Below are 23,527 nucleotides of genomic sequence, written 5' to 3' on the forward strand. Positions count from 1 at the left end.
CACAGGGAAGCATGGAACGGGAGAAAGAAGTTACGTCAGCGTGCGTCGTGACCTTGAGCGCGCGTGATTAAGCTCGATCGCTCTTTCCCGTTGTGCTTCCCCTGCGCGCTAGAGTGGCTACTGTGTAATGTTAGCAGTCTATGGAGCACGGCGCCGGCACGTGGCAGCACACCATGGCAAGAAGCGCATTTGATCCAAACGTCGCTCTCTATGTCGACTATTGGCCGATAACATGCTATCTGTCGCTCGACGCCAAACAGCAGCTGCCGGCAGCTTCGAATAGAGTGAACACAGGCCTCTGTAAGAAAACAGGGCGCCTGAGAAAATAGCAACTTCGCGCTTCGCTTGTAAACTCTCCTAGTCGCGCACGTTTGCGAGATTTGGCTGAGCTGTTAATAGCAGTGTGTGCTTTCCGCGGGATGTGCTTTTTCATCAAGCCTGAGGGGTGGTTCGAGACCCCCATAATGGTACAGACCGTTGTTATCGAGAAATGACTTCCTTGAACGCTAGTAAAACAGACGCAAAACAGGCAAGGGAGATGGTGTACGACGCTATAGTATATGATGGAGCTAGAGTGCGGAGAAGGCACTTAAATCAGCGGCGAAATACGAGAGCGCGGATCGGATCACGTATCCCTCATCCATAATGTAGAAGTATCCATGTATAGTAATCCGTGACCGACGCAGAGACAATTCGCACAATGTACACGTCGCGCTGCGAGCAGTATTAGAAACCATGAAACCTAAGGCTCTCTATAAGGTGTAGCGTTACTAAAAGCATCTGCGGCAGAGTACCAAGGAAGCCGCCTTGCATCTGGGTAACTCCGCTTGTTCTTTTCATTACCGGAGTGTTCATACGCACGAAAAATACGGCTTGCTCTTTCATTCACCCATTTCTAGCTGGCACAAACGAGTTCCCGAAGACGGCGTATAATGTTAAGTCTCCCGGGGGTGACGACTTAACTTTTCCTTTACACAACATATCGAAGAAGCGCGCATATCCTGTTTATTGCTTAACTTTATTCTCGTCTTTGCTAGCACTCAACGAATTAAACGATGAAATTCGAAGAAGCATTTAGTGCTTAGGATGGTCAGTGGCCGAAACAGCTTGGGGCTATTGTGAGCATTTTATCAGGATAACCAATACCGGCGTTTTCTTGAAGATAAATGCGGTTGCATGAGAATCCTAGCAGACTCTGCCCTTCACATCACCACGAGGCGTAGTCATCTGACAGCTTGAATTCGAAACGCTTCAATACATTACATGAAGTTTATGGTTACGAAGCCGAGCCTTCAGAACGCTTCATCGAATCCCACCTCAGTACTTAATGTAGACTGTAGGGTATCAACGAGGGGTTTTCTGAATGAGCAAAGAAAAAGAAGCTATTTCTGCGACCCTTGTATGGAGCACGGCCCAGCACATTACAGGGTTATATACCGGCTCTACCAAGGCTGGTTGCCCTCTCACGCATCGACGTGATCGTACCGTTACTGTGAAGCTCAATGCAAGCTGCTTTGCAGACTGTTCTTTGTAATGAATCATATGCAACACCAATATTTGTGGCTGCGCATCTTCACCTATGGCTTGATAATACTGCATGTTTGGGGTTTCGACGCTGTGCTTGGTAGTTTCTTCTTGGCTTGACGTTTCATACCTACCACCGCATCACTGATCTTTGGCGATCATCGCTGCAACATGAAAACCATTGTGGAACTCCCTTCAACCACTTCACTGGAAACTCACCTGAACTTGCTGACAAACACGCACAGCAAGTTTTAGTCAATGGTCGACAAGCTATACAGTGTCGCCCCGCCGTTGGCGACTACGAATGCCTGAATGCACGCTAAACAAGCCTGATGACACTTCCTAATCTGCATGGACTTTTACCACGCATACCCTTTGCAAGAATGGTAACAAGTGATGGGGTATCCTGACGCCCGCTATGGCTTTTTCGAGGCAGAACAGGAATAAACTTTCTATGGCGCATGACGGCGTATAACACAGCGCGCGAATATAGGGAAAAAAGAACAGAGCAGAAAAAGAGTGCTGACTTGCAACCTGTGGTTGGAAGTCAGCGCTCTTTTTCTACTCTGTCCCTTATGTCCTATGTTTGCGAGCTGTGTTATACGCCGTCACGAACCAAAAACAACTTGCCCGAGCCTGTACTCTTGTTTGCTATGACGCCTATATTGTGTGCCTCCCACTGTTCTGGTGCTCGATGTACCAGCGTGCAGCTTGTGCAAGTGGAAGAAAGCGTCGAGGTCAGACAGATGAAGTTGCAAAAGTTTCAATTGCTATACAGTTTTGCAGAGCTGCATTGGATCTTCCGCGACGCTGGTTCTTACTCTTATACGCGTACATGAAAACGATCACAAAGATAAAATAAAGAAAGGTGAAAGCTGCCGCCAGTAGAAGCACAATGCCTGCAGGCCTTACAAGAAAAATATAGTGAGGTAGCATAGACAAATGATAGTCAGGGAAGTACAGGGCCGAGATTAAGAGGGAGGAAGCATTGGGAGCGCAGATGAGAAAGATTAATAAAAAGAAGACCGGAGAAACAGCACTAGAATGAAGTATCAAAGTGTGTCACAATCTCATCAGGACGCACTTAACGACCAACCAAATTCTCCTTAAGGTGTTAAGACTACATACAACATATAATTGGAAGTCTGAATGTGCCATAGGTCGGCAAAAAATGTGGAGCTCACTTAGACTCGCTCAAGAAATATATCTTGCGCTTAGGGCTCACTCGAAATCACTCTCACTTTCTCAGCCGGACTCACTCAGGCTCACTAAAATTTTCCTCAACCGGACTCACTCAAACTCAAAGTTACAAAAATATTACACACCTGGACTCATTCAGACACAGACGCACGGCTCCGTCTGAGTCTGAGTGATTCGACTCATGAGTTAGTTTGCCGACCTATAGAAAGTGCTACTTTCAAAAACGAGAAGAGCTAAGCTTAATCCCATTTGGACGCGTGACGAACGGTAAATGTAATATCGTTTTTTTTTTTTGTAGCACGCGGTAATATCACTGAGTAATACGCTCTGTGGAGTGCTGCTCTCATGAGCACTGTATGATGAACAGTCCATTAAAGATAGAGCGCGCTACAGGTATTTCTTTTACACTAAAGGAAGCGCAGGATTCAATGAGTGCTTGTTCAGTGTCTTTTCAGATGCCGTGGAATACCCTACACGACGCTACTCTAAGGCAGCCAGTTAAACCACGCCTAGCCGCAAAGTTGAGTCGTGAGGTAGGCTGCATGGTTAACCGGAACATCACATCTTCGCGACGTTCTGGCGAACACTATAGCACGCGTGACTGCCATAAGGCAGGCGATTCAACTATTCAGTTATGGGGAAGCGGCCATTAATATTTACCAGGAGCAACTGACAGGCCATACGGAGGGCCTGGCGCCGAATACAGACAGTCACCTACCCACACTTACGTATACTTCACAACAGATTTCCCGAAAAAACACAGCGACAAATGTCTGTGGTGCGACTCCACCCTGACATCCGAACATACAACCTACCGGTGGTGGACTCGGACAGCGTCCGGCAGACGCCGTCTCGCCGCTAATTAAGGACAGACTTATCACTTGGTCGTGGAAAGCGCGACTCTCCGAACTGGACTTGGGAAGCCAAAGCAGTAGCCAGTGGGGCCCTGTAGACGAGGACCTCCACTCACAGTAACCAAGAAGCCTTATTTTATTAAAGTTAATCTCTCTTTGGAGATGGAGCAGCAAGTTTTCAAGACCGTCGTTCCAAGCAACTGTTTCTTCAGTCGCTTTCTCTGTCAGTGCAACAGCTTCTTGTAACCATCCACAGCCTCGCTCTGTCAACCTTCCCGCCGACGCGATTACAGAATCATCAACTAGCATCCTGCGGTGTCTACTATGTCGTTCACCCATTTATTTCTCTTTTTTTCTCGACAGTCATACAGTAGTCGAAAGGCATGAGCCATATGACATTTCGATCAGAGCGAGCAAAGATACTCAAGAGTATTCGTGATGTAACTGACACTGCGTTGCTTTCTCAGCACTACCAAAGCTTGGCTCGTTATTTCAGCATAGGTCTCTTGAGCAACTTCGGCTGTCTGCCTCTTTTACTCCATGCCACCAGGTCGCCATTGGCAAAATGCATCCCGGCTGGACACGTACTCCGCGGTCACGGCGCCTCTTCGCGGCCTTCGTCAAAAGTTGTGCGCAGACTAGCCACTGGTTGGGAAACTAGGCGAGGAACGGATAACGGCGACGAACTGTTCCGCGGGGATAAAAATAAAAGAAGGGTCGCTTCTCTTGCGTAACAGGTCCCACGAGTGGCCTCCTATCCATCGGTCGCCGAGCTTAGCAAATCCTTCTGGCCGTTAACGCTGATCGCATCCTGGTGCACATATGCCTTGCCTCGTTGTGGGGTCGACGGCTTCAATCGTCTAGTGCACAAGAAATAGTCGCTGTTGGATAACAGATATGAGGTTTCGTTGGAGGATACACTGTACTTCATTCGCGGTAAAAGTCAAGACATGCCGTACAGGGAGTCTATAACTTCCGCAGGCTTTCGGAGTTACCGATACCACCACATTACCTTACGGGACTTCGCAAGTTGAGATATGTACCAGTCGGACAATGTCCGGTTGATCAAAGCACGTTGGACACGATCTTATTTTCAGCGTTTAACGGCGATTAAACAGCTGACCTGCTGCACGTCGTCGACTAAAGCTTAGGTAAACCTATAGGCACCCCCTGCAAAGACTCATTCTTACACTTTGATCTAACAGTGAGTCGGGGCTCCTTCGAATCGTCCCTAAAAAATGGGTGAGTGGCGCTGTTGTGGGGTATCGGGCTTTGAACAAATTTAGGACAGGGCCCACTTGAACACCATGATTGTTCTAAATTATTGGTCCTGTCCAGCCCAAATAGCATGCAGGGTCAGTATAGGTGGTGCCCAAGACATGTCGTCCGCTATGTGTTTTCTGCTACGAGATCATAGTTAGCAAGATCACAGCTTTTGAGAATGCTTTCTGTTACTCGGTGGGATTCGTATCTGAAGTGTGGATTTCGATCGCCCTATAGCGCCGGCCAACTTTGTATTCACTGTGTGTAACGCTTCCGAATCCCGCACAGTAATTGTTACCGTTATCATTAGGTCGCCATAACTTCATTAATGAATCAAATCAACAGAACGGTGACGGCTTGTGCTGGTTGGTACTCCATTATGCACAAAGGTTACAGCACAAAAAATAAGCGACCGGGATCTGCTCCGCTCTGCCCTCTGTCCTCGTCGCTCATCGAGCTTAATCAAGTCAACGAGTATTTCTTTCTTTTCAACAAAAAGCTTTTTTTAGCAAAAAGCCCTGTTCTTGCAATATAAATAAAAAAAACACGGATTACGGAGTAACCTGTTCGGTACCGAAATAATTTATTCATAACTGCTGAACAGAAGTTTTCCGGGATATTAATACAGGGATCGTCCCCGCTAAAGCCGAAGTGTGCACAGTCGGTGCGCATTTTTCAGATCTATATATCGAAACTTGCGTATGCATCGAAAGCTGCCTACTCAAGGAATATGCTACACAAATCCAAAGCTTCAGTTAGCCTTAATTTAAGTTATGAAAACGTTAACTAGTATGACTATATTAATCAGCCGACTAGTGCAGATGATTGGCGTGCAGTTACAAGCCACCTGTTCAGGAACTACATCAAAAGTGGTCGAATGTTTTTTTTTTAAACATAACACGTTGCTGCTCAGTGTTGGGCTTGTGGGCATAAAAACTTCCATAACGCTTTCGCACTAGCGGACAGGGCGGAGACGCAGACAAAAGGACGACAGCCGCGCATCGTAATGTCTGCTTCTTCCTCTTGCCTGCAGACGCTTGAAATGTCGTTCAAAACATATCGCAATATTTAAAAAAATATAAGGCACAAATAAATGTAGATCCGTCGCGATTTTGCTCCTGAAGCAGCGCCAATCCCTCCACGGATGTTGTTGAAAAGATTCATATCATCAGAGTAAGATGCATTACAATATGAACTTCTCTCGTCGAAAGTAGAAAAGCTTCATCGCTAAAATACCGCACGCCGTGGGTACAATGCTCCCTTAGTATTGCCGCAACGTACACACATCGCTGACGGGCGCAGTTCGGTCCTTTTCTGGTACAAATGTCTTTCTTTTTATTTAAACATGAATCGCTGACACGCGACACCGGAGGAGCAAGATGCTTGAAACCAATATGCTCGAAAATTTTTCGCTCGGAAGACAGCTTGTGTACTTACACGCAAGCTCACGTTAAACGTTAAACATGCACAGCTCATAGACACACGAACCAGTGGCACCGCACACTCCCGTGTACAAGTCTCCCGTTTAGACCAAACCTCATCAACTAAAAGCTTTTGTCGCGCACATTGCGACAGGCAAGGATTTTTCTGTTTGCCACGCTTCAACTCGCTTCGTGCAGCGTCACGAAATGAAAGATCAGGTGGTTCTCCACGCATATAGTGCATTGAACTTGATGTAACGGACGACGTCCTCGGTGGCAAAGCGTGACGACGGTCTTTGAATAAACCGACCCGAACGACGAATTTTTCCTTTGTCTCTTTGTTTCCGTGAGCCTCGTTGAGATATAACGTGGTTCTGTTGTCACACCGGCGCGCACTTACATTAACGTGTGACGTTACAACGGCTGAGACACGATGAGTGCAGCTGAAAACGACGACGGTAAAATAATGAGAAGCGTCGCGAGAACCACGCCAGATTTTAAGTAATTTTTTTGCTCTAGGCGGTCACACGCTTATGGTCAGAGGCGTGCACGACCGATGCGCAAAGTGTAAATTTCAAGGAGGTTTTCTTTTCTTTTCTTTTTTTTTTCGTTTTGCCCGCGTTCATTAAAAAATTGCTGCTTTCCGGTTCCCCAAGGTTAGAACTTTCCCAGGTTTTAAAAGCTAACACAGTCGTACTCTTGACTACATATCCTACAGGACTAATCACAGAGAGTGAGATCAACGAAACTGTGCGGGTCTCGAGAGGTCTCTGCCTTTTTTTCTTCTTGAATCGCTCAGTGACCGCAGTTTTATCACTAGCAGACAGTGTAACAAAATAATGCACATTCATCGCAAAGCGTTCGAAGGGAGACCCGAAATTCTATTTCGGTAGTTGTCGAGCCAACGAGGCTGCACGCTCAGCTCAACAACAATACCTGCGGGTATAGTGCGCCCCTACGCAGCTTTCTATAACGAATGCCACGAGGCAAAGGTCAATCGTTTGCTCGCTGTGTCGCATTTCAGCAATGGAATTCACCTGGGTACTACAACTCCAGGTTGTGGTCTCCAGATCTAGACTTGAATCTCCGTACTTGAACAACGAGTGCAGTAAGACAACGACACAAGAGGGAACACGAAGACTCGACGAGCGCTCATTTTAAGCATGCCAGAACTGACATTTGGGCGAGCGTGTAGGTATTCATACTTGAACAAAAAAGCGCAATAAGACAGCGAAACACGAAGGAACAAGTGCTTGCCTGGTTTTCTTGTGCCTAATAATGTCGTTAGTGTGCCTCGATGTGTGCGCCCCCCTTAGGGTGTTGCCATTCTTTCAAGGGGCTGATGCCGCCACGACGCCATTTTTTGCCCCGCGTCTCGTGCCTCTCAGCGCAGCTGCCGTAGCGGGGTGAGACGCCGGTAAGAAGCCGTGGGCTAAAATATGGCAGCCGCGCCGCAGTAGACGCCGCAGATGTCCTCACCCTGGACAAAACGCGCAACAAAACGCGCATCAAGGCACCCTAAATGTCGTTGTCTTATTGCGCCCTCTGTTCAAGTACGATTCACAGTGGCATAGCCAGCGGGTGACACACCATGCCCGTACCCCTCGCTCCCCCCCCCCCCCCCCCCCGATTTTTTTTCCCATGGCATACAAAGCAGAAAATGACACTCGAACACATTTGCCCGCCTGGCCTACACTTCAGATCAAGGAAGTGCCCCCCCCCCACCCCGGAAAAAAGCTGGAAAGAAGAAGGCCTACAAACTCGCCCAAACTCAATTCTGAATCTTAGCTTCCCACCCACACTGTAAAAAGTTCACCGTAGTTTTTACGGTGAAAGCACTGGTAGCTGATGCTGCCAGACTTTTACCGTAAAAAAAACTGCGACCCGTATTTCATGTTTACGGTATGCATGCCGTGTATATAATGATATCGTGTAGAAAAAATCTGGCCACTGTTTTCTCACTCCACAATACTTTTCCAGTAAAAATAACCACAGCCCGTAAAATCTACGTTGCACCAATTTCGTGTTATCTAGTGTTTAAGCCGTTAAATGTACGGTGGTTACACGGTATATTCATCGTTACACGGTGGCGTGTAAAACACGGTGGTGTGTAAATTCATCGTTAGACAATGCTGTGTGAAACCCCAGCAGCAACATTTTCTCGTGTTGTAGCAGACTGTAAAATATGGAATGCACTGTGAAACATGCATACCAACATTTTCTGACTTTCTAATCTCTAGGCCGTAATATATGACGTGCCCTGTGAAATGAGCACAACGACATTTTGCTGGTTTTCTAGGTTTTCAGTGCAAAATGAAGACTAACACCCCTTTTGCGTATAGGCAACTGTCTACCCATACTACTGGAACGTAGCTCATGCAGATTTGTCAAATTAGGTGATTTGTAATGTACACAAAAGATATTCTCGATCTTCCATGCCCACGCTATTTCATGGTGTGAAAGTCATTCGACCTGATTAACACAGTTGCAGCGCTGCTGTTTTTCTACTATGCAGCCACGTATGGCACTCTGACTAAGCCTAAAAACTGCATGCTTGGATTGGGACACTGCTGTATTATGGGAAGTGTAACTATGCTGTGCAGGAAGACAATGCAGTGGAAATGGGCAATACTGCTATTTATTAAAGTTCTCCACACACCTGGATTCTGCATTTGGCATATGTCCATTCCAGGCACAATAAATAATTTTATCATAATCTCTTTGTAGCAGTTTGATTCATCTTGTACTTTTTTAGGTGTTCAAAAATCTGCAAAAAAGAAAAGAGCGTAAGACAATACAATATACTGCTCTTCGTGGAGAGACTATATAACACTACCTACGATGTGACTTTTAGGCTATGGAGGTTTAAATGAGAGTACTCAGGCTGTTAGCATATAATGAGCGGCCACAGCAGAATGCAGCATTGAAATAGTGGAGTGATTTCAGACATAGATCTTCTCACGGCACCTTTATATGAAAGAAGAAATCGGTTATAAAGAGACAGTTGTCTTAGTACCTCAGTCCTTGCTTTACTTCTATCATCAGCTTAAACATGTCTACTCTGAACAAGGCATCTCGAACTTTCCTTCTGTTAACCCTTACCTAGTAGTTGCACCAGCCTCAGCGCCCTAGATTTATTAGTTTCAGCCTCTCATGTCCTTTTTGTCTCCACTACAGCAATTGCTATTGCTTCAAATCCACAGATTCATCCAAAGTGACGATTTGTTTCTTTTTTTACACTTGATGCACTGCCCATTCATGTATTCTATTTAGTTTCAGCAACAACATCATTACTAGTATTTATTTCATAGTTTATTCTGTTCTCTTCCAGCCCTTTCATGTTAATCTCTCATTTAATCTCAACCTCATCTATTATCCTGTCCTATATGGGTGAGTAGTGGCAAGCTTTCGTCCTGACAGATACTGGAAAGCCGCGACTATGAGTACCAGCGAAGTGTATTTCACGCGATTCTTAGCTTCTCAATTGTTTCCCTCTTATTGCTTGAGTTAATGGTAACTCCATGGCCAAGCAAATGAATTTATTTATCAGTTCTATTCTTTCCCGTCCTATGGTTAACTGATGTTCTGTTCCTTACCAGTTGAACATTACGTTTTCTTCCAACTCCTTGTTAGGTCCCCCCTAGTGCTTCACTTTTTTTGTTTCACCATCATCCTCTGAGGTTGTCTCGTGATTCAGAAAATAAAACGTTATCATCACAAAATTTCAAATCGCTAAATATTTCACTACAAATTTTTACTTAAAAAACTCTCCAATTCCATTTCTCTGATGCCTCCTGTAAGCACACAATGAATACCATTGCATAGGTAGTCGCTCTATACTAGACACTTTTTCAAGGAGAACTTAGCTTGGGGCACAGTCAGAATAGATATTTGACATACGCTTCATCTGCAGTCTGGTAGCAAAACGATGACCCCCTATTTACATCGCATGGACCACAAAGCATTTTACCTCCTAAACAGGTAGCGCAGCTGCTCTCAGGTCACTCCGCATCAACTACTGTCAACTTCTGATGCGTGTAATGAAATGGAAGTAGGTGGACTGACGCTAGCAAGACTGTGTGAAATTAAATTTATCAATAAGAGGTAAAAAACTAATGAAGCTAGGGAAGCTACCCAGATGACAAAGTAATCGATGCGCCCATCAGTAATCTGACAGTATAAAAGCCATAAGGAGAATGTCCGAGAACAAAATGGCACAGGCTTACTTAGTTTATCCCTCACGGTTTCTATGTTCCTCTAAGCCAGCATTTCCCTTGCTTTGACTGGAGGTGTCTTCATAGCAACATTGATGAGCAAAATAGTTTTAGGCAAGGTTGCATTTGCAACATTGTGCATCCATACAGAACTCCTTGAAAATGCACAAGTGGCATCTCCAGCGGAAGCTACTCGGGCATAGAGCGAACCAAGCTGCCCAAAAATTGTGTTTAGATTGTTGGCTTTATTTTTGTGCACTTATAAAGCTAGACTTTAGCCAGAAGTTTGAACATCTGAAATTCATTTGCTGTAGTAGTGGGATGGACAACTGCTATGGTCCGTTGTATTCAATACTTCCACCTCAAGAAAATGCAGTCAGGAATTGGGCTACTCACGTAAACATTCCATTCAGAATCCATAATTTTTTCGTCAAACTGAATATTTTTGGGTTCTCTTTCCTTGCTTTTTTTCTCAGCCTTGCTTCCATGGTCTGGGTTAATACCAAAAGTGCCCTGTGCAAAAGCAGGAAAAAAACAATGCTAAATATTGCACTAATGAAGCTGCTCATGAGCTTGTAGCCAGAGTTGTAGTAATTTCCAAAATATATTAAAAAGTTATGCAGGTCCTAAATGTTGAAGTTCGGTGTCTCAAGGCTATCCATGAATGTTGTTTATACAGATATTTCTCCTTCTTAGAAATCACCCAATCTAACATAAATGTTAACCACTGATCCGCAGCAAAGTTTCACTGTACTAGTATTGATTTTATGCTGCAGCACTGACTTAGTGATTTAAGCATCTGCCTCACATGCCGATGGTGCGAGGTTCGATCCCCAATGCGGCTGGGCGTCCGCCAGTGATGCAATGGGTACAAGCTTCCATTGGCCTGCTGCTCGGCATATCTGCGGTATATTTGGGAACACTTGGAAAATAGGTCTTATATGTCACATTGAGTTCAGAAACACATCATGAGCCATGGTCCTCTTTGGCCAAGGTTGCCTTTGCACCAATAAATTCTTCGTCATCCGCGGCAGCATTATACTCTTGCCACGTCGCTGACTAGTTGCACGCACGCTCACTCGCACCATCTGCCAACTTGAATTTGAGGATGAAAAGACCTTCAGAAGAAGTGCTACAGGATGGTAGGACGTCACATTTGGACGTTAAACCTCCGACACCCCTCAATAAAGGCATAATCATTAATATTTAAAAAAAGTATTCTCTTTACTGCAACAGCCTATGAGATAGCATTCAGGGCACGTAGTACATATTTATACACTAATACAACCCTGAGTATGTGGATTATGCGACTATTGTAAAGGACCCTCATTTTTGTTTCAGCCCTCGCTGAGAATTAGCATCGAGGATGAACGAGAAAGTACCGAAGTTGGGTGCTTTAACTATGGAACACTGATTATATCTGGGAGCTTAAAAAAGGCACTCAGGGCAGACAGTTGGCGTTCAATGGCAAATTAATACGCCCTGAGATTGTTCTGTTACTAAAATTGAGTTTTGTGTAAGCTATAAAATACAAAACGTTTAGTCGAAACGTCACTATTACTGGCCATCTCACAGGTGGACTGCAATAAATGTGAATGTGGATCACAGACGGTTGCCAGGCTTTTACTGCCACTTATTTCAAAACAAAAGTCACGGAAACCATCCCCTCATATAAGTAATGTGTTTGAATCAAATCGGAGAGTTTAAATCAAATAGCAGGACAATGTTTTTGAACAATTCTCACAGTAAACACGTATTTTGCGTTCAGACAAACGTCGTCAAAGTCAGAAAGAGACATAGGTGATTTTCACTGACAATGACCATGTGTCCTTAGAGCGGCGTTAAAGTTCCATCACCATAGGTACAGCAGGCTACTATTGGGAGGTGTTTTCAAGAGAAAATCTGTAGGATGCTTGCAGATACAACAGCAAGGACGAGACACCATCTTTGCAGATCTCTTGACACCACATTAAAGAAACAATGCTTATGTTAGCAGCTTTTTTTCTACAAAAAGGAGATGAAAATGCTCTCCAGAATGATTTAAATACACACCTTTGAACGAATTCCAAAGTAGACTACAATCTTTCAGTATAACAGACGTGAAAGGAAAAATAACTGGTGAATAACATGCAGAATACTGTAGTGACGTTCTCTAGCCGCTCCCAACATGTGGCGATCAGCAAGAAGGTACTCCTCTGGGTTCCACAGGTCACCACCTAGGGTTAAGAGCACTGACAATGAAATGGCATTCTTAATAGTTCAAGTAGTTCCACTTTTCATTTCAGCATGTATTGCGCAACTAAATGTCAGAAAAAAAATGAGACTAGTGCTAATGAATTGGGCGTACTGACACAGCTCCTGTATCATATGCTAATGCAACTGCAACAAAATGATGCTAAGTGGCTTCAAGTATGATTAGTTTTTATTTCAAGAATTTTCGCCACATTTTGGAACTTTGAAGAAACGCAACGTGTATTTCTCTGCTTAGTGTGCTAACAGAGGAGGTCACATTTTGCAATTATACAACCATCCAGTGCTGAAATACAAATGTATTTTGATAATCTAGGTTAAGCACAAAATAAATGAATTATTCAAGTCACAGCTTACAGTTGCAACCATTTTATTTGCTCTGCATGACTTCAACAAACATCTCATCCAATGGACAAGCATCCAACAGTTAGGCATACGGCATGCAGTTCGGAAAAATCGCCCTGCGAGCTGTCACATTAAAAAAGCGTACATTCAAGGCGCAATACATGTAAAAAAAACGACGCTAATGTCGCAGTTAACAGAATATGTACTAAGCGAAAGATACCATTTGACCTCTCTTTCACGGCAGCTTCGGAAAGTCAACGCGAACCAAGACAGTTCAGAACTCGAAGCCGTAGCGCAGCAAAACGCGCACACGTGGAAACTCAAACCTCCTTCAGCTGCTGCTCCAGAAAAAGCTATTAAACATAACTATACAGCATGAGGCAACAAATATTACAGCACTTCAACGAAGAAAAAAGATGCTTCCGCAACTATCACCGTTTCATTCTGCTTTTCGTGATGGAAAGAGCGCGAACTCGACGAAACTGCAGCCTACCAAAAGTGCGCATATGTGGGAACTTCAAAACACCTTACATTGCTGGCACGCAACACGCCGTTCACAATAACTACATACCTGTTGAATGTAGCGAATATTGACGGCGTGCTGTGTGTGGCCACCTTATAACTGTAAAGGCTCTGTTATACTCCGACGTGCGTTCGCGTCAGCCCGCGGCTGCGGGAGTAGGCGATGTCAGGTTCGTCACGTTACGTTGACGCGAAAACAGAGCACTCTATACTCCCACTTCCGCGACGCAGTACGTCGCCTTGACGCATGCGCATTTGAGTGCACTCGGCGTCCCTTCTTCACGAAGAGACGCAGACGGAGTGCAGTCTGGGTAACGTCGCCGGCGCGGAATGCCGCATGTCGCATCTCGCGCCGGCTGCAGCCGGGGCGCGCTGACGGACGCCGGACGCGTCGGTAGCGCCGCGCGTCGTGCTGCGCGTTTGTTAGCGTAGCGTCGTTGTGCCGAGCGTGCGCGCGCGTCGACGTTACGCTGGAGTATATCAGCCCCTTAACCCTCGAAGGTTCATATTCATGCTTTCTTGCACTGGCACATACAAGGAAAATAATCACGCTTTAAGTCGGCGCGTACCCATGCAAGGCGAAGTATACAGCAGTGCATGCGGTGCAAACACAAAGCAAGACGTCTATTCAAGAAAGTCATGAGAGCAAGTGCACAAAATCCAGCCAGTGAAGTCAAATGGCTTTCTGATACTTCCAGAGCACACACATCATTCGCATGCATCACTGCGCGATTAAGTTTTGAGAAAAGATTGCGACGTACCTGCAGCGGGAGTACAATACGTGGCCCAACGGATTCCAAACCAGCGCCGATAGCAGAGCCTTCGAAAATGGCGAGACTGGTGACGCATCGGGCGCCCCGCCGGCTGTTCCTTGCCGTATCTGCGCCGCTCTGCGCATGCCCGGTTTCTCGCGAGTACCGTAACACAAGGTGCGCCGGCGCGCCAAGCAGTCGTCGCAGCGTCCACGCGCGTGCATGAGCGGCGGGGAACGAAAGGCGAGCGCATGACGCCGCTCCTCCTCTTTACTCTTTCCTTTCTTCTCTCCTAAAAGTCAATGCGCATGCGCGCGGCATGGTATACGGTGAGAATACCGTAGTTTACGTTTACGATGGCGACACCGTGTTTTTTACGCAATATTGGGCGTAAAAATAACGGTCTCTTTTTACAGTGCAGACGACTACTACGAAACAACGTGACTGTGTTGCATATAGCTAGGCATCGCATGTATATGGTTTTCAAGAGAGTGGTAAGCTGGGCTAGTTGGTAGGTATTCATGTTAATAAACAGCGCGAAAAACAGCGCGAAAAACTAGAGGCAAAGGGGAAGAACAATACGGGACGAGCGCTCGTCCCGTGTTGTTCTTCCCCTTTGTCTCTAGTTTTCGCGCTGTTTATTACTGTGTGCAATAACACAACGGCACAAGAAGGAAAAGAACTTCCTGAAAAGAATGACTAACAGTGCGGCATGCAAGTTTAGCGTCTATGAAAAGGAAATAGAGCCCCTTCTGTGCCAAAATGCTCATTCTCCGCAAGAAGTGCGGCTCAGCTGTTTGGCAGGGGGCCCATTCTCGGAGGCAAGAGATCCTGGAATTCAACGTGGATATAAAGAAGGCGTACAAACACGGGGCCAAGAGGTCTATATTATAAAGTACCTTGAAGTTGCGGTCACTTTTACGTATAAGAAGACAGGCGGTTCTATTAATAAGATATTATTTGAGCACAAGTGCTCCTTCACCAGAGAATCACCGTCTAATGTATCGTTGTATTTTCGCAATTGCAAATGTAGTTTCGATGACTGCGCAATTGTTACGCAGACACAATAACGAAAACGCGAGTCCTATATTTGAGCCTTGGTATATTAATATCAGTGAAAGCCAATGCGCGAGTCGGCGTCTTGGATAGTTTGGGTAAAGAAGGATTGAAATGCACACTTATCTCTCTTGCATACCTGCACGTGTACCTGATTGTCGGGTGGCGCAGCAGTTCCTGAGCAAGCACAGAACTTTTGAGTCGAGCGGTTGATGCGGTTGATACGTAGCAAAATTCACTAACTGCTTTGTTAAAGCAACTTTGCCTTTTTTGTTGGATTTTGTGCTTAACTGTTGATTTGCGTTGTCGACAGTGAAAGCTTTCAAATAAGGAGCAGGAAGATAGACCCTCTTTAGAAAGTGGAAGTGGAACGAGCGCCATCCTTGCCCCAAGTAAATATGCCTGCGAGTCATCGTCCCCATCCCCAGCATACCTCCATTGAATTATCTTCTAAACGTGCGTCATTTAAGTGAGACAAAATTAGTATAACGGTCTCATGTATGCACTACTTTTTGCGGCAAATATCTCCATAACAATCAACGTGACGTTGATCGTCGTCAACATCATCGTCGACAAGTGTCATGCCAGATGTACTGATTTCTTAGCCATTACCCTGTAGTGGGTACGAGCCACATGCACGACGCCTGAGAAAAAGACCATGGCTGTCGCGGGCGTCTCGCCAGCGCCGTGGGTCTTCTTGAGATGACAGCCGGTCAGCCATGGAAAGCCAGTCGGCGGCGGGAGTCGCCGATGGTTGCCAGGCTGACGTCGAAGAGACGGAAGAACAGGTACCATGCCTCTCACCTTCTCAAGACAATGCTGTGAGCACCACGCCAGCATGCGCGGAATCGGCAGAAACGGGGGCGTCCGGCTCTCAGGATGCTTGTTCGGGCGAGCAAGGCATCGAAATTCTGAACCCGGAGGTCATACGTCTGATCTTCGGCTACCTCGACCTACAAAACCGGGGTCGCATGGCGCAAGTGTGCACTGCCTGGAAAGCCGTCGCCGACGAGCGCTGCCTCTGGATGAACGTAGAGGCGCGGTTGAGGCTTTCCGAGTGCAGCGCGCCGGTGCTGGACTGCGTCCGCTCGACGGGGCATTCGGCGAGTCAAGGTGCTCAACTACAAGGAAGACCAGGTGGCCCAGCTTGTCCAAGCACTGCCGGACATCAAGTCGCTCGATTTGTCCGACAACTTCAGCGTGAACAACAACGTCGTCCTGGGGGCATTCAAAGACAAGATTTACGAATCGCTCACCGTTCTAAATCTCAGCTGGTGCCCGCAAATCGACGACTCTGCGATAGACTGTCTCAGTGGCAAGCTTCCAAACCTGGAGGAGCTGTACTTGGTTGGCTGCGACCACATCACCGATTCCAGCATGGGCTTCATCGCCGCCAGGCTACCAAAGCTCAGGGTGCTCGACATGAAAGAATGCGAAGTGTCCAACGCTGGCCTGCAAAAACTGGCGGGCTTCTGTGAGGACGGTGTGCTGTCGACCACGCTCGGTGTGAGAGCTCTGACGCATCTGGGCCTCGAGGACTGCGCTCTCGTTTCCGATGCCGGCCTGGAGTCCATCAGCTTGGGCCTGCTCCAGCTGTCGAGCTTGGACCTCAGCATGTGCCTCAGCGTGACGGACGCGGGATTACAGCACGTTGGAAGGATGAAGTCCCTCAAGAAGCTGTCCCTGATCAGCTGCGAGGACTTGACGGGCCTCAGCATTCACCATCTCGCCGTAGGCACGTTCTCGCTGAGCAGCCTCGACATCGCTTACTGTAACCACATCGACGACGACGCCATTTCTAACATCTCGCGTGGTTCGGGCCTGGTCACATTGAGCGCGTTAAATATCACCGCCTGTCCCATCACGGACGTCGGCCTCTCCTTGTTGGCGCAGAAGCTGACCGACCTCAGGCTGCTGAACATCTCCGAGTGCGATCTGGTCACCAAGGACGGCATCGCTGTCGTGGCGTCGCACCTGCGTAGTCTGCGCGCCATTCACATGAGGTACTGCATGGGCCTGACGAACATCGCTCTGAAGCACTTGTCACGCATATCTAGCCTGGAGGTGGTGATACTGAAGAGCTGCAGCAAGCTAAGGAGCAAGGCAATGGCGTACATCGCACCCGGTAAAACGCCGTCGAACATCGTGGAACTGGACGTGAGTTTCACGGCCATAAACGATGTTGGCGCCCGCTATATAGCACAGGTGAATACCGCTTTCGCTATTCTCGATAACACCGTCAAGCACGCCGTATGATCTGCATCCAATGTCGCAAAGATGTATAGTGGGGATGGAAAGGAACGCGAACATGCGGCGTCTACAGTCTCTGCTGTTTCGCATTTATTTTCAAGCGGTTGCAGCCTAGATGGCGATTCAAAGCCACTAGAGTCATCAAAGATACAACCAAGAACCATCTAGCATCTTTTTATTGCCACCAAGGTCAGAGCGTGACGAAAGCAGCGCGCCGCACTATTCGCGTTTCTTTCCATCCCCCCTTTACTTCGTTAATTATGCCTGTCGTGTGGCTTGAGCGGTGTTTTACACGTTAGTAAAATGGTACACATTATGTCAAAAGCTTTTTAAATGCGAAGCATTTCTTAGCGAACTTCTGCGACTTTGAGCGTATCTATCTATCTATCTATCTAGCCGCCTACGACTTTGTGCTCTCCTGGTCGCTTGGTTAGAGTGACCTAGAACACTCTAGCTTGGTTCATCGAATGTGCACCAAAATTGGCATGGCGTAACATGACTGTATGACGAACATAAATGACAAGTCATAACATGAAAATCATGACACGCATGTCATGTACAGCATGATTTACATGCTACCCTCATGGTGCGCTGGCGGCCGTTTCGCTAGTTTGATATACACCAAAACTGGTATCTTGCGACGTGACTGACTGTGTGACGAACATAAATAACACGAGTTAACATGAAAATCATGACACGCATGTCATGCACAGCATGACTTACGTGCCACGCTCATGGTGCGTTGGCGGCCGTTTCGCTAGCTTTATATACACCAAAATTGGTATCTTGCGATGTAACCGTGTAACGAACATAAATAACACGAGATAACATGAAAATCATGACACGCATGTCATGTACAGCATGACTTACGTGCCACGCTCATGGAGCGCTGGCGGCCATTTCGCTAGCTTGCTCTATCCCGAAATTGGTATTGCGTGACGTGATTGTGTAACGAACATAAATAACACGAGTTAACATGAAAATCATGACACGCATGTCATGTACAGCATGACTTACGTGCCACGCTCATGGAGCGCTGGCGGCCGTTTCGCTAGCTTGATCTACACGGGAATTGGTTTTGCGCGACGTGACTGTGTGACGAACATAAAAACACGAGTTAACATGAAAATCATGACACGCATGTCATGTACAGCATGACTTACGTGCCATGCTCATGGTGCGTTGGCGGCCGTTTCGCTAGCTTTATATACACCAAAATTGGTATCTTGCGACGTAACCGTGTAACGAACATAAATAACACGAGATAACATGAAAATCATGACACGCCTGTCATGTACAGCATGACTTACGTGCCACGCTCATGGAGCGCTGGCGGCCATTTCGCTAGCTTGCTCTACCCCGAAATTGGTATTGCGCGACGTTACTGTGTGACGAACATAAATAATAGGAGTTAACATGAAAACCATGACACGCATTTTCCTCAATGACATACAAGACGATGTATGCAGCCCTTTGCTGGCTGCTTCGCATTACATCGATTCCCACAATGCGTGGGATCTGCCGGTTTTTTATAGTAGATACTAAACTGTTGTATGTTATGTGCAGCATATACCAAACTGTTACATGTTGTTCACTCTCCCGGATGATAAGCGATGTATGTATAAAAACACTAGCTTTGAATACCCTATGTAGTCAGCTCAGACAAACACTAATATCTTAATTAAATAAGGCTGTGTCGATTCTTTGTCGTAAATAAATGAGATAACAAAGCCGCATATCGCTAGCAAATAAAATTCGCGTGCAAGAAATTGAGAAAACAATAAAATTCTGATGTCTTGCATTGCCTTAAGCCACAATCTGCTTATGAGGCAGCCGTAATGAGGAAATCCGGAATTATTTTCAATACCTGGGGCTTTCAATATTAGGAGCTTAGCTTTAGCGTGCACCTAAACCTAAGTACAAGGGTGTTCTTGCATTTAGCCCCGATGAAAATGCAGCTGCCACGGATGAGGACGAGCCTGCGATCTCGGGCTCGGTAAAGCAATGTCATATTATATCTTGCTACAACGAGTCGCAGGAGCTGGTTTGTTTAGCATCGCAGTGCATTAATCGAGAACGTATATATTTTCAAACGGACTCCGCCAATACTTCCCATGTTCCAGCAAGCATACACCAAATTACACCTGTTAACGTAATGATAAGCGTTGGCTTAGATGCATCCGCCGCCATACTTTAGCAGCTTCGGTATTGCGCTGTTTAGCACAAGGATGAGGGTTCGACCCTTGGTGAGGGCAGTCGCATTGTAATGGGAGCGACATGCAGAAACACCCGTATGCTTGAGTTTAGGTCCACGTGAAGGAACCTCAGGTGGCTGAAATTTATTTGGCGTCTCTCACCATGGCTTCGTTGTGTTGGGAAGTTAAACCTCAGAATTTTATTTCAGGGCTGCTGCTTTACAGCCGGTTGAGGAGTTGGTTGTGACAAACGTAGTAGTGAAGGGCTTACTGTAGATAAATGTCATTGCACTCTATCCCCCAAGTGACGTCACAGCAGCGGCCGCGGAGTGCGGTTTCGTGACCTCGTCGAGGAGGAAAGGAAAAGATGCTATTTCCGCAGCCCTAGTTGGGAGCACGGCTCAGCGTCTCGTGACACAACACCAGAAGAGCTGACATACCACGTCATAGGTGTTGAATACAGCGAAACGAAATTTCTGGGCTCATGGTTGAAGTAGAGCGCCCAGCAATGTTGAAGGATGGGCCAGTTGGTATTGCGCTTTCAAATTTATTACAGCGCTGCAAAGTGTACCAAGGGGTCAGAAAGGAGGGGAAAGTTGGAAGTTACCGCTATTTCCTCTTTTATTCCGTTCCTCGCCCGTTCCTTCCCTCCTTTTCCGTGCCTTAGCAAGTTTGTGTGCAACTTGACGTGTGCAACTTGACGTAGATCCCTCTTCCCACTAAAAGAGAGTGAAAGGGAGGGAGAGAAAGAGACAGAGGGAGCATGAACAGTCGGAAATCAATCTCGAAAGTAAGTCACTTTCGATAGCTATGGGGTATAGACTTGAAAGTATGTGCTACTGCCACAGTTGCGGGTCGGCTCCATTGATTAAGGCTACGGACGCGTGGGTGCTGTGTTGTGCGGACATTTCGTAGTGGCCTTCGGCAGGCATTCCTTCAGTCTCATAAGGTGACGACACGACAGACACGTTTATGTTCATTTTTGTGCAAATATGATTATACTTCAAGAGAAACATGTTTTTGCATAATATAGATAGAACACGCAAGAAGAGATAACCACAAGCGCAGTTGTCGTCAGTGTCGCATTGTCATTGCAAATTGCGTCTTTCTGCGTCGTCCATGTCTTGATGTGCGCTGCCATGACTGACCAACTATAGTTGGTTAGTCATGGCAGCGAATTATGGTGGGTTAGTCGAGACATGGCAACTATAGTTAAGACATGGTATAGGCTCCAACCACATCTTAAGCATAGAAAGAGCATCTTCCGTGTAGGTCCAGCGCTACGTTAACCATGGTAGAGATGCAAATCATCGCCCTTCCGGCAAAATTGCAATTTTTAAAGACAATCCCATTATTTATTTGATATAAATATGTAATTTTTTTAATAAACAGTTTCCTGTATTGAAAAGCGACATGAGAGCTTTCATGTCGACCTTCGAGAATTATTCGTAACATCTGCAGATAGACATCGATAATGACTGGTTTCGTATATAGTAATTTGTTAGGCCTGCGAGACAGCGGAGACGTAAACAAACACACATATGTAATGAAGCATAAACCAAAAAGTATCAGCCAGGTGAAGTAAAAGCAAATGCTAAAAAACGAATGCGTTCCTCCCCTATAGCCCCCTCCCCTGTCACAGAAAAATAGAAGAAATAAAAACAGGATATACACAGCGTATAAAACGTTCACCTTCACATCGTTTGGGCTAATTTATGAAGCTTGCGCAATCCGTCGAGGGTGCGAACACTGCGTGATTGTGTTTTACATAGAGTTCATAAATCAACAAATTTATTACATCATGTCGTAAACAAGCACATGAGGGTAACCTCACAGGTTTTGGTTACATATGTTGACTTGTACGTTCAGTTTATTTCTTCCCTCATTCGCTTTGTATGTGTTTTTCAATAAAATAACAGTCGGGGGACAACGTAGTATCATGGTGTTCTTTTTAAGGCGCTGCCTCATCAAAGGCAAAATTTGACCGTCGGGGTCGGGGACGAGTGATGAAAAAAATCACGTGACGACGTCATCATGTCTCGTCACGACAGATCGCTAGAATTTGTGACGTCACTATGACGTCATAGTGACGTCAAGTGACGTAAAGTAACATTATTACGTCATCACATGGCATCGTAGCTTGGTCAACGGTGGTCCGATCGCAGAAGCAATGCAAAACCAGTTGAGATGCCTCCAATCTTTGAGGCACTGCAAAACCACGTTAGGTGCAGAAAGCTTTCGAAGGGTGGCGGGACAGGATCAGTACATCGACGGAAAAGAAAGAGAAGATAGCTTTCGCCTTCGAGTTGTCTTGAGTGAATGCATAATTGACCCTGTGAGCTTTTTTCTTGCATTTCGTCCTGCTCTAAGTGCTTTATTTTTTTTTTCGCTTTCAACGCAGATGTGCAGTTGGACCTGGTTATAACGAACACTGATATGGCGAATTATTGGTTATAGCGAACTAAATACGACCTTTGCTTGATCACGCTTCATTTCAGTGACAGTTGTTCTTTTTATAACCAAAGCGAAAACGCGACAGCCGCTGTGACATCGGCTGCAACAAACAAATATTTGATTTGCACGAGGCTCAAAACTCGAAATGTAGCTTAAAAAGAAAAATATTGAAAGGCAATTCACAACCACATTTTTATGTGGTTTCGACATTAAAAATTTCATTAAAATGCTATTAGAAAGGCTGAGGAAGTTTTGGTCATTCTGCGCAAATAAAAGAAAAATAAACGCATTTGACTGGTTGTACCACCTACATCGTACGAACAAAATGGAAAAGCTCTGGAAACTCGTTTATAGTAGGTTTGAAGCAGAGAATAACGCGTTTTTTGTGTCAATGACTTTGGCGCGAGCCAGACTGGTGATTCGTTAGAGCCGATATTTATATCTACTGTAACAACAAATGTCGGATATAACGAACTAGCTTATGGTGCCACTTCGTTATAACGAGTTTCGGTTGTGCCAACTATCGCGCCTTTCATCACTCGTTTATACTTGTACCAAACTGCATACGCGTAACTGTGCAGGGCATGCCGAAGTTGCGCATCCTGAACTTGAGCGGCTGCATGGTCGGCGACAAAGGGATGGCGCGCATCGCACGCAGCCTGGGAAGCCTGAGCACGCTCAAGATCGCGCGCTGCCAGGAAATCAGCGACAACGGCATCAAAGCGATCGCCTGCAACCTGAAGAACCTGAAGGCCATCGACATCAAAGGTTGTCCGAGGACAACGTCTGCCGGAAGGCGGTGTCTGATCGCCAGGTTACCAAATCTAAAATTCCTGTGATTGGAGAAAAAAAAAAGAATTCGAACACACCGAACTGAATAGCCATATCGCTCGATTGCATTGTCAAATTGACGCGAGGTAGGCTGGCAAAAATTTCTACCTTGACACCTCGCATTAGGTGACTTAGTACCTTAGTTTGTCATAGAGGGGTCCGCGTGCCTGAAAAGCCGGTCCATGTCCTCCATGTATGCTGTCACCCTTTCGTTTGGGCCTTGAACTCTGGCCTCCATCTCACACTCAGCTCTCCTATTCCTGCCCACTCTGGCAAGGCGTTCAGGAACTGCCAACGAAATTCATCCCACGACGTTAGCGTTTCCTCATGGTTCTCAAACGACGTTTTCGCGGAATCTTCAAGAGCGCAGTACACACAGCGCTTACCCTCTTGGGT

The 23,527-nt window shown here is 46.1% G+C and overlaps 1 protein-coding gene across 1 annotated transcript; it reads left to right on the forward strand.

Moving 5' to 3' along the window:
• Nucleotides 1-16,120: 16,120 nt before the first annotated feature.
• LOC119394971 (F-box/LRR-repeat protein 14) lies at nt 16,121-23,139 on the forward strand. Its single transcript, XM_049416037.1, has 3 exons — nt 16,121-16,367; nt 16,450-17,606; nt 22,882-23,139. The coding sequence occupies exons 1-3, from the start codon at nt 16,121-16,123 to the stop codon at nt 23,137-23,139; spliced, it is 1,662 nt and encodes a 553-aa protein (XP_049271994.1).
• Nucleotides 23,140-23,527: the final 388 nt, after the last annotated feature.

The sequence above is a fragment of the Rhipicephalus sanguineus genome, chromosome 5, assembly GCF_013339695.2.
Source record: "Rhipicephalus sanguineus isolate Rsan-2018 chromosome 5, BIME_Rsan_1.4, whole genome shotgun sequence".
Classification (NCBI taxonomy): domain Eukaryota; kingdom Metazoa; phylum Arthropoda; class Arachnida; order Ixodida; family Ixodidae; genus Rhipicephalus; species Rhipicephalus sanguineus.

What these genes read in the sequence shown, in the direction of transcription:
- LOC119394971 (XM_049416037.1), top strand. Translation starts at nt 16,121, where the DNA reads ATGGAAAGCCAGTCGGCGGCGGGAGTCGCCGATGGTTGCCAGGCTGAC. An exon ending in CCTCGACCTACAAAACCGGG is followed by an intron (nt 16,368 to 16,449) that starts GTCGCATGGCGC and finishes GGCGCGGTTGAG; the next exon opens with GCTTTCCGAGTGCAGCGCGC. An exon ending in GCGCCCGCTATATAGCACAG is followed by an intron (nt 17,607 to 22,881) that starts GTGAATACCGCT and finishes GTAACTGTGCAG; the next exon opens with GGCATGCCGAAGTTGCGCAT.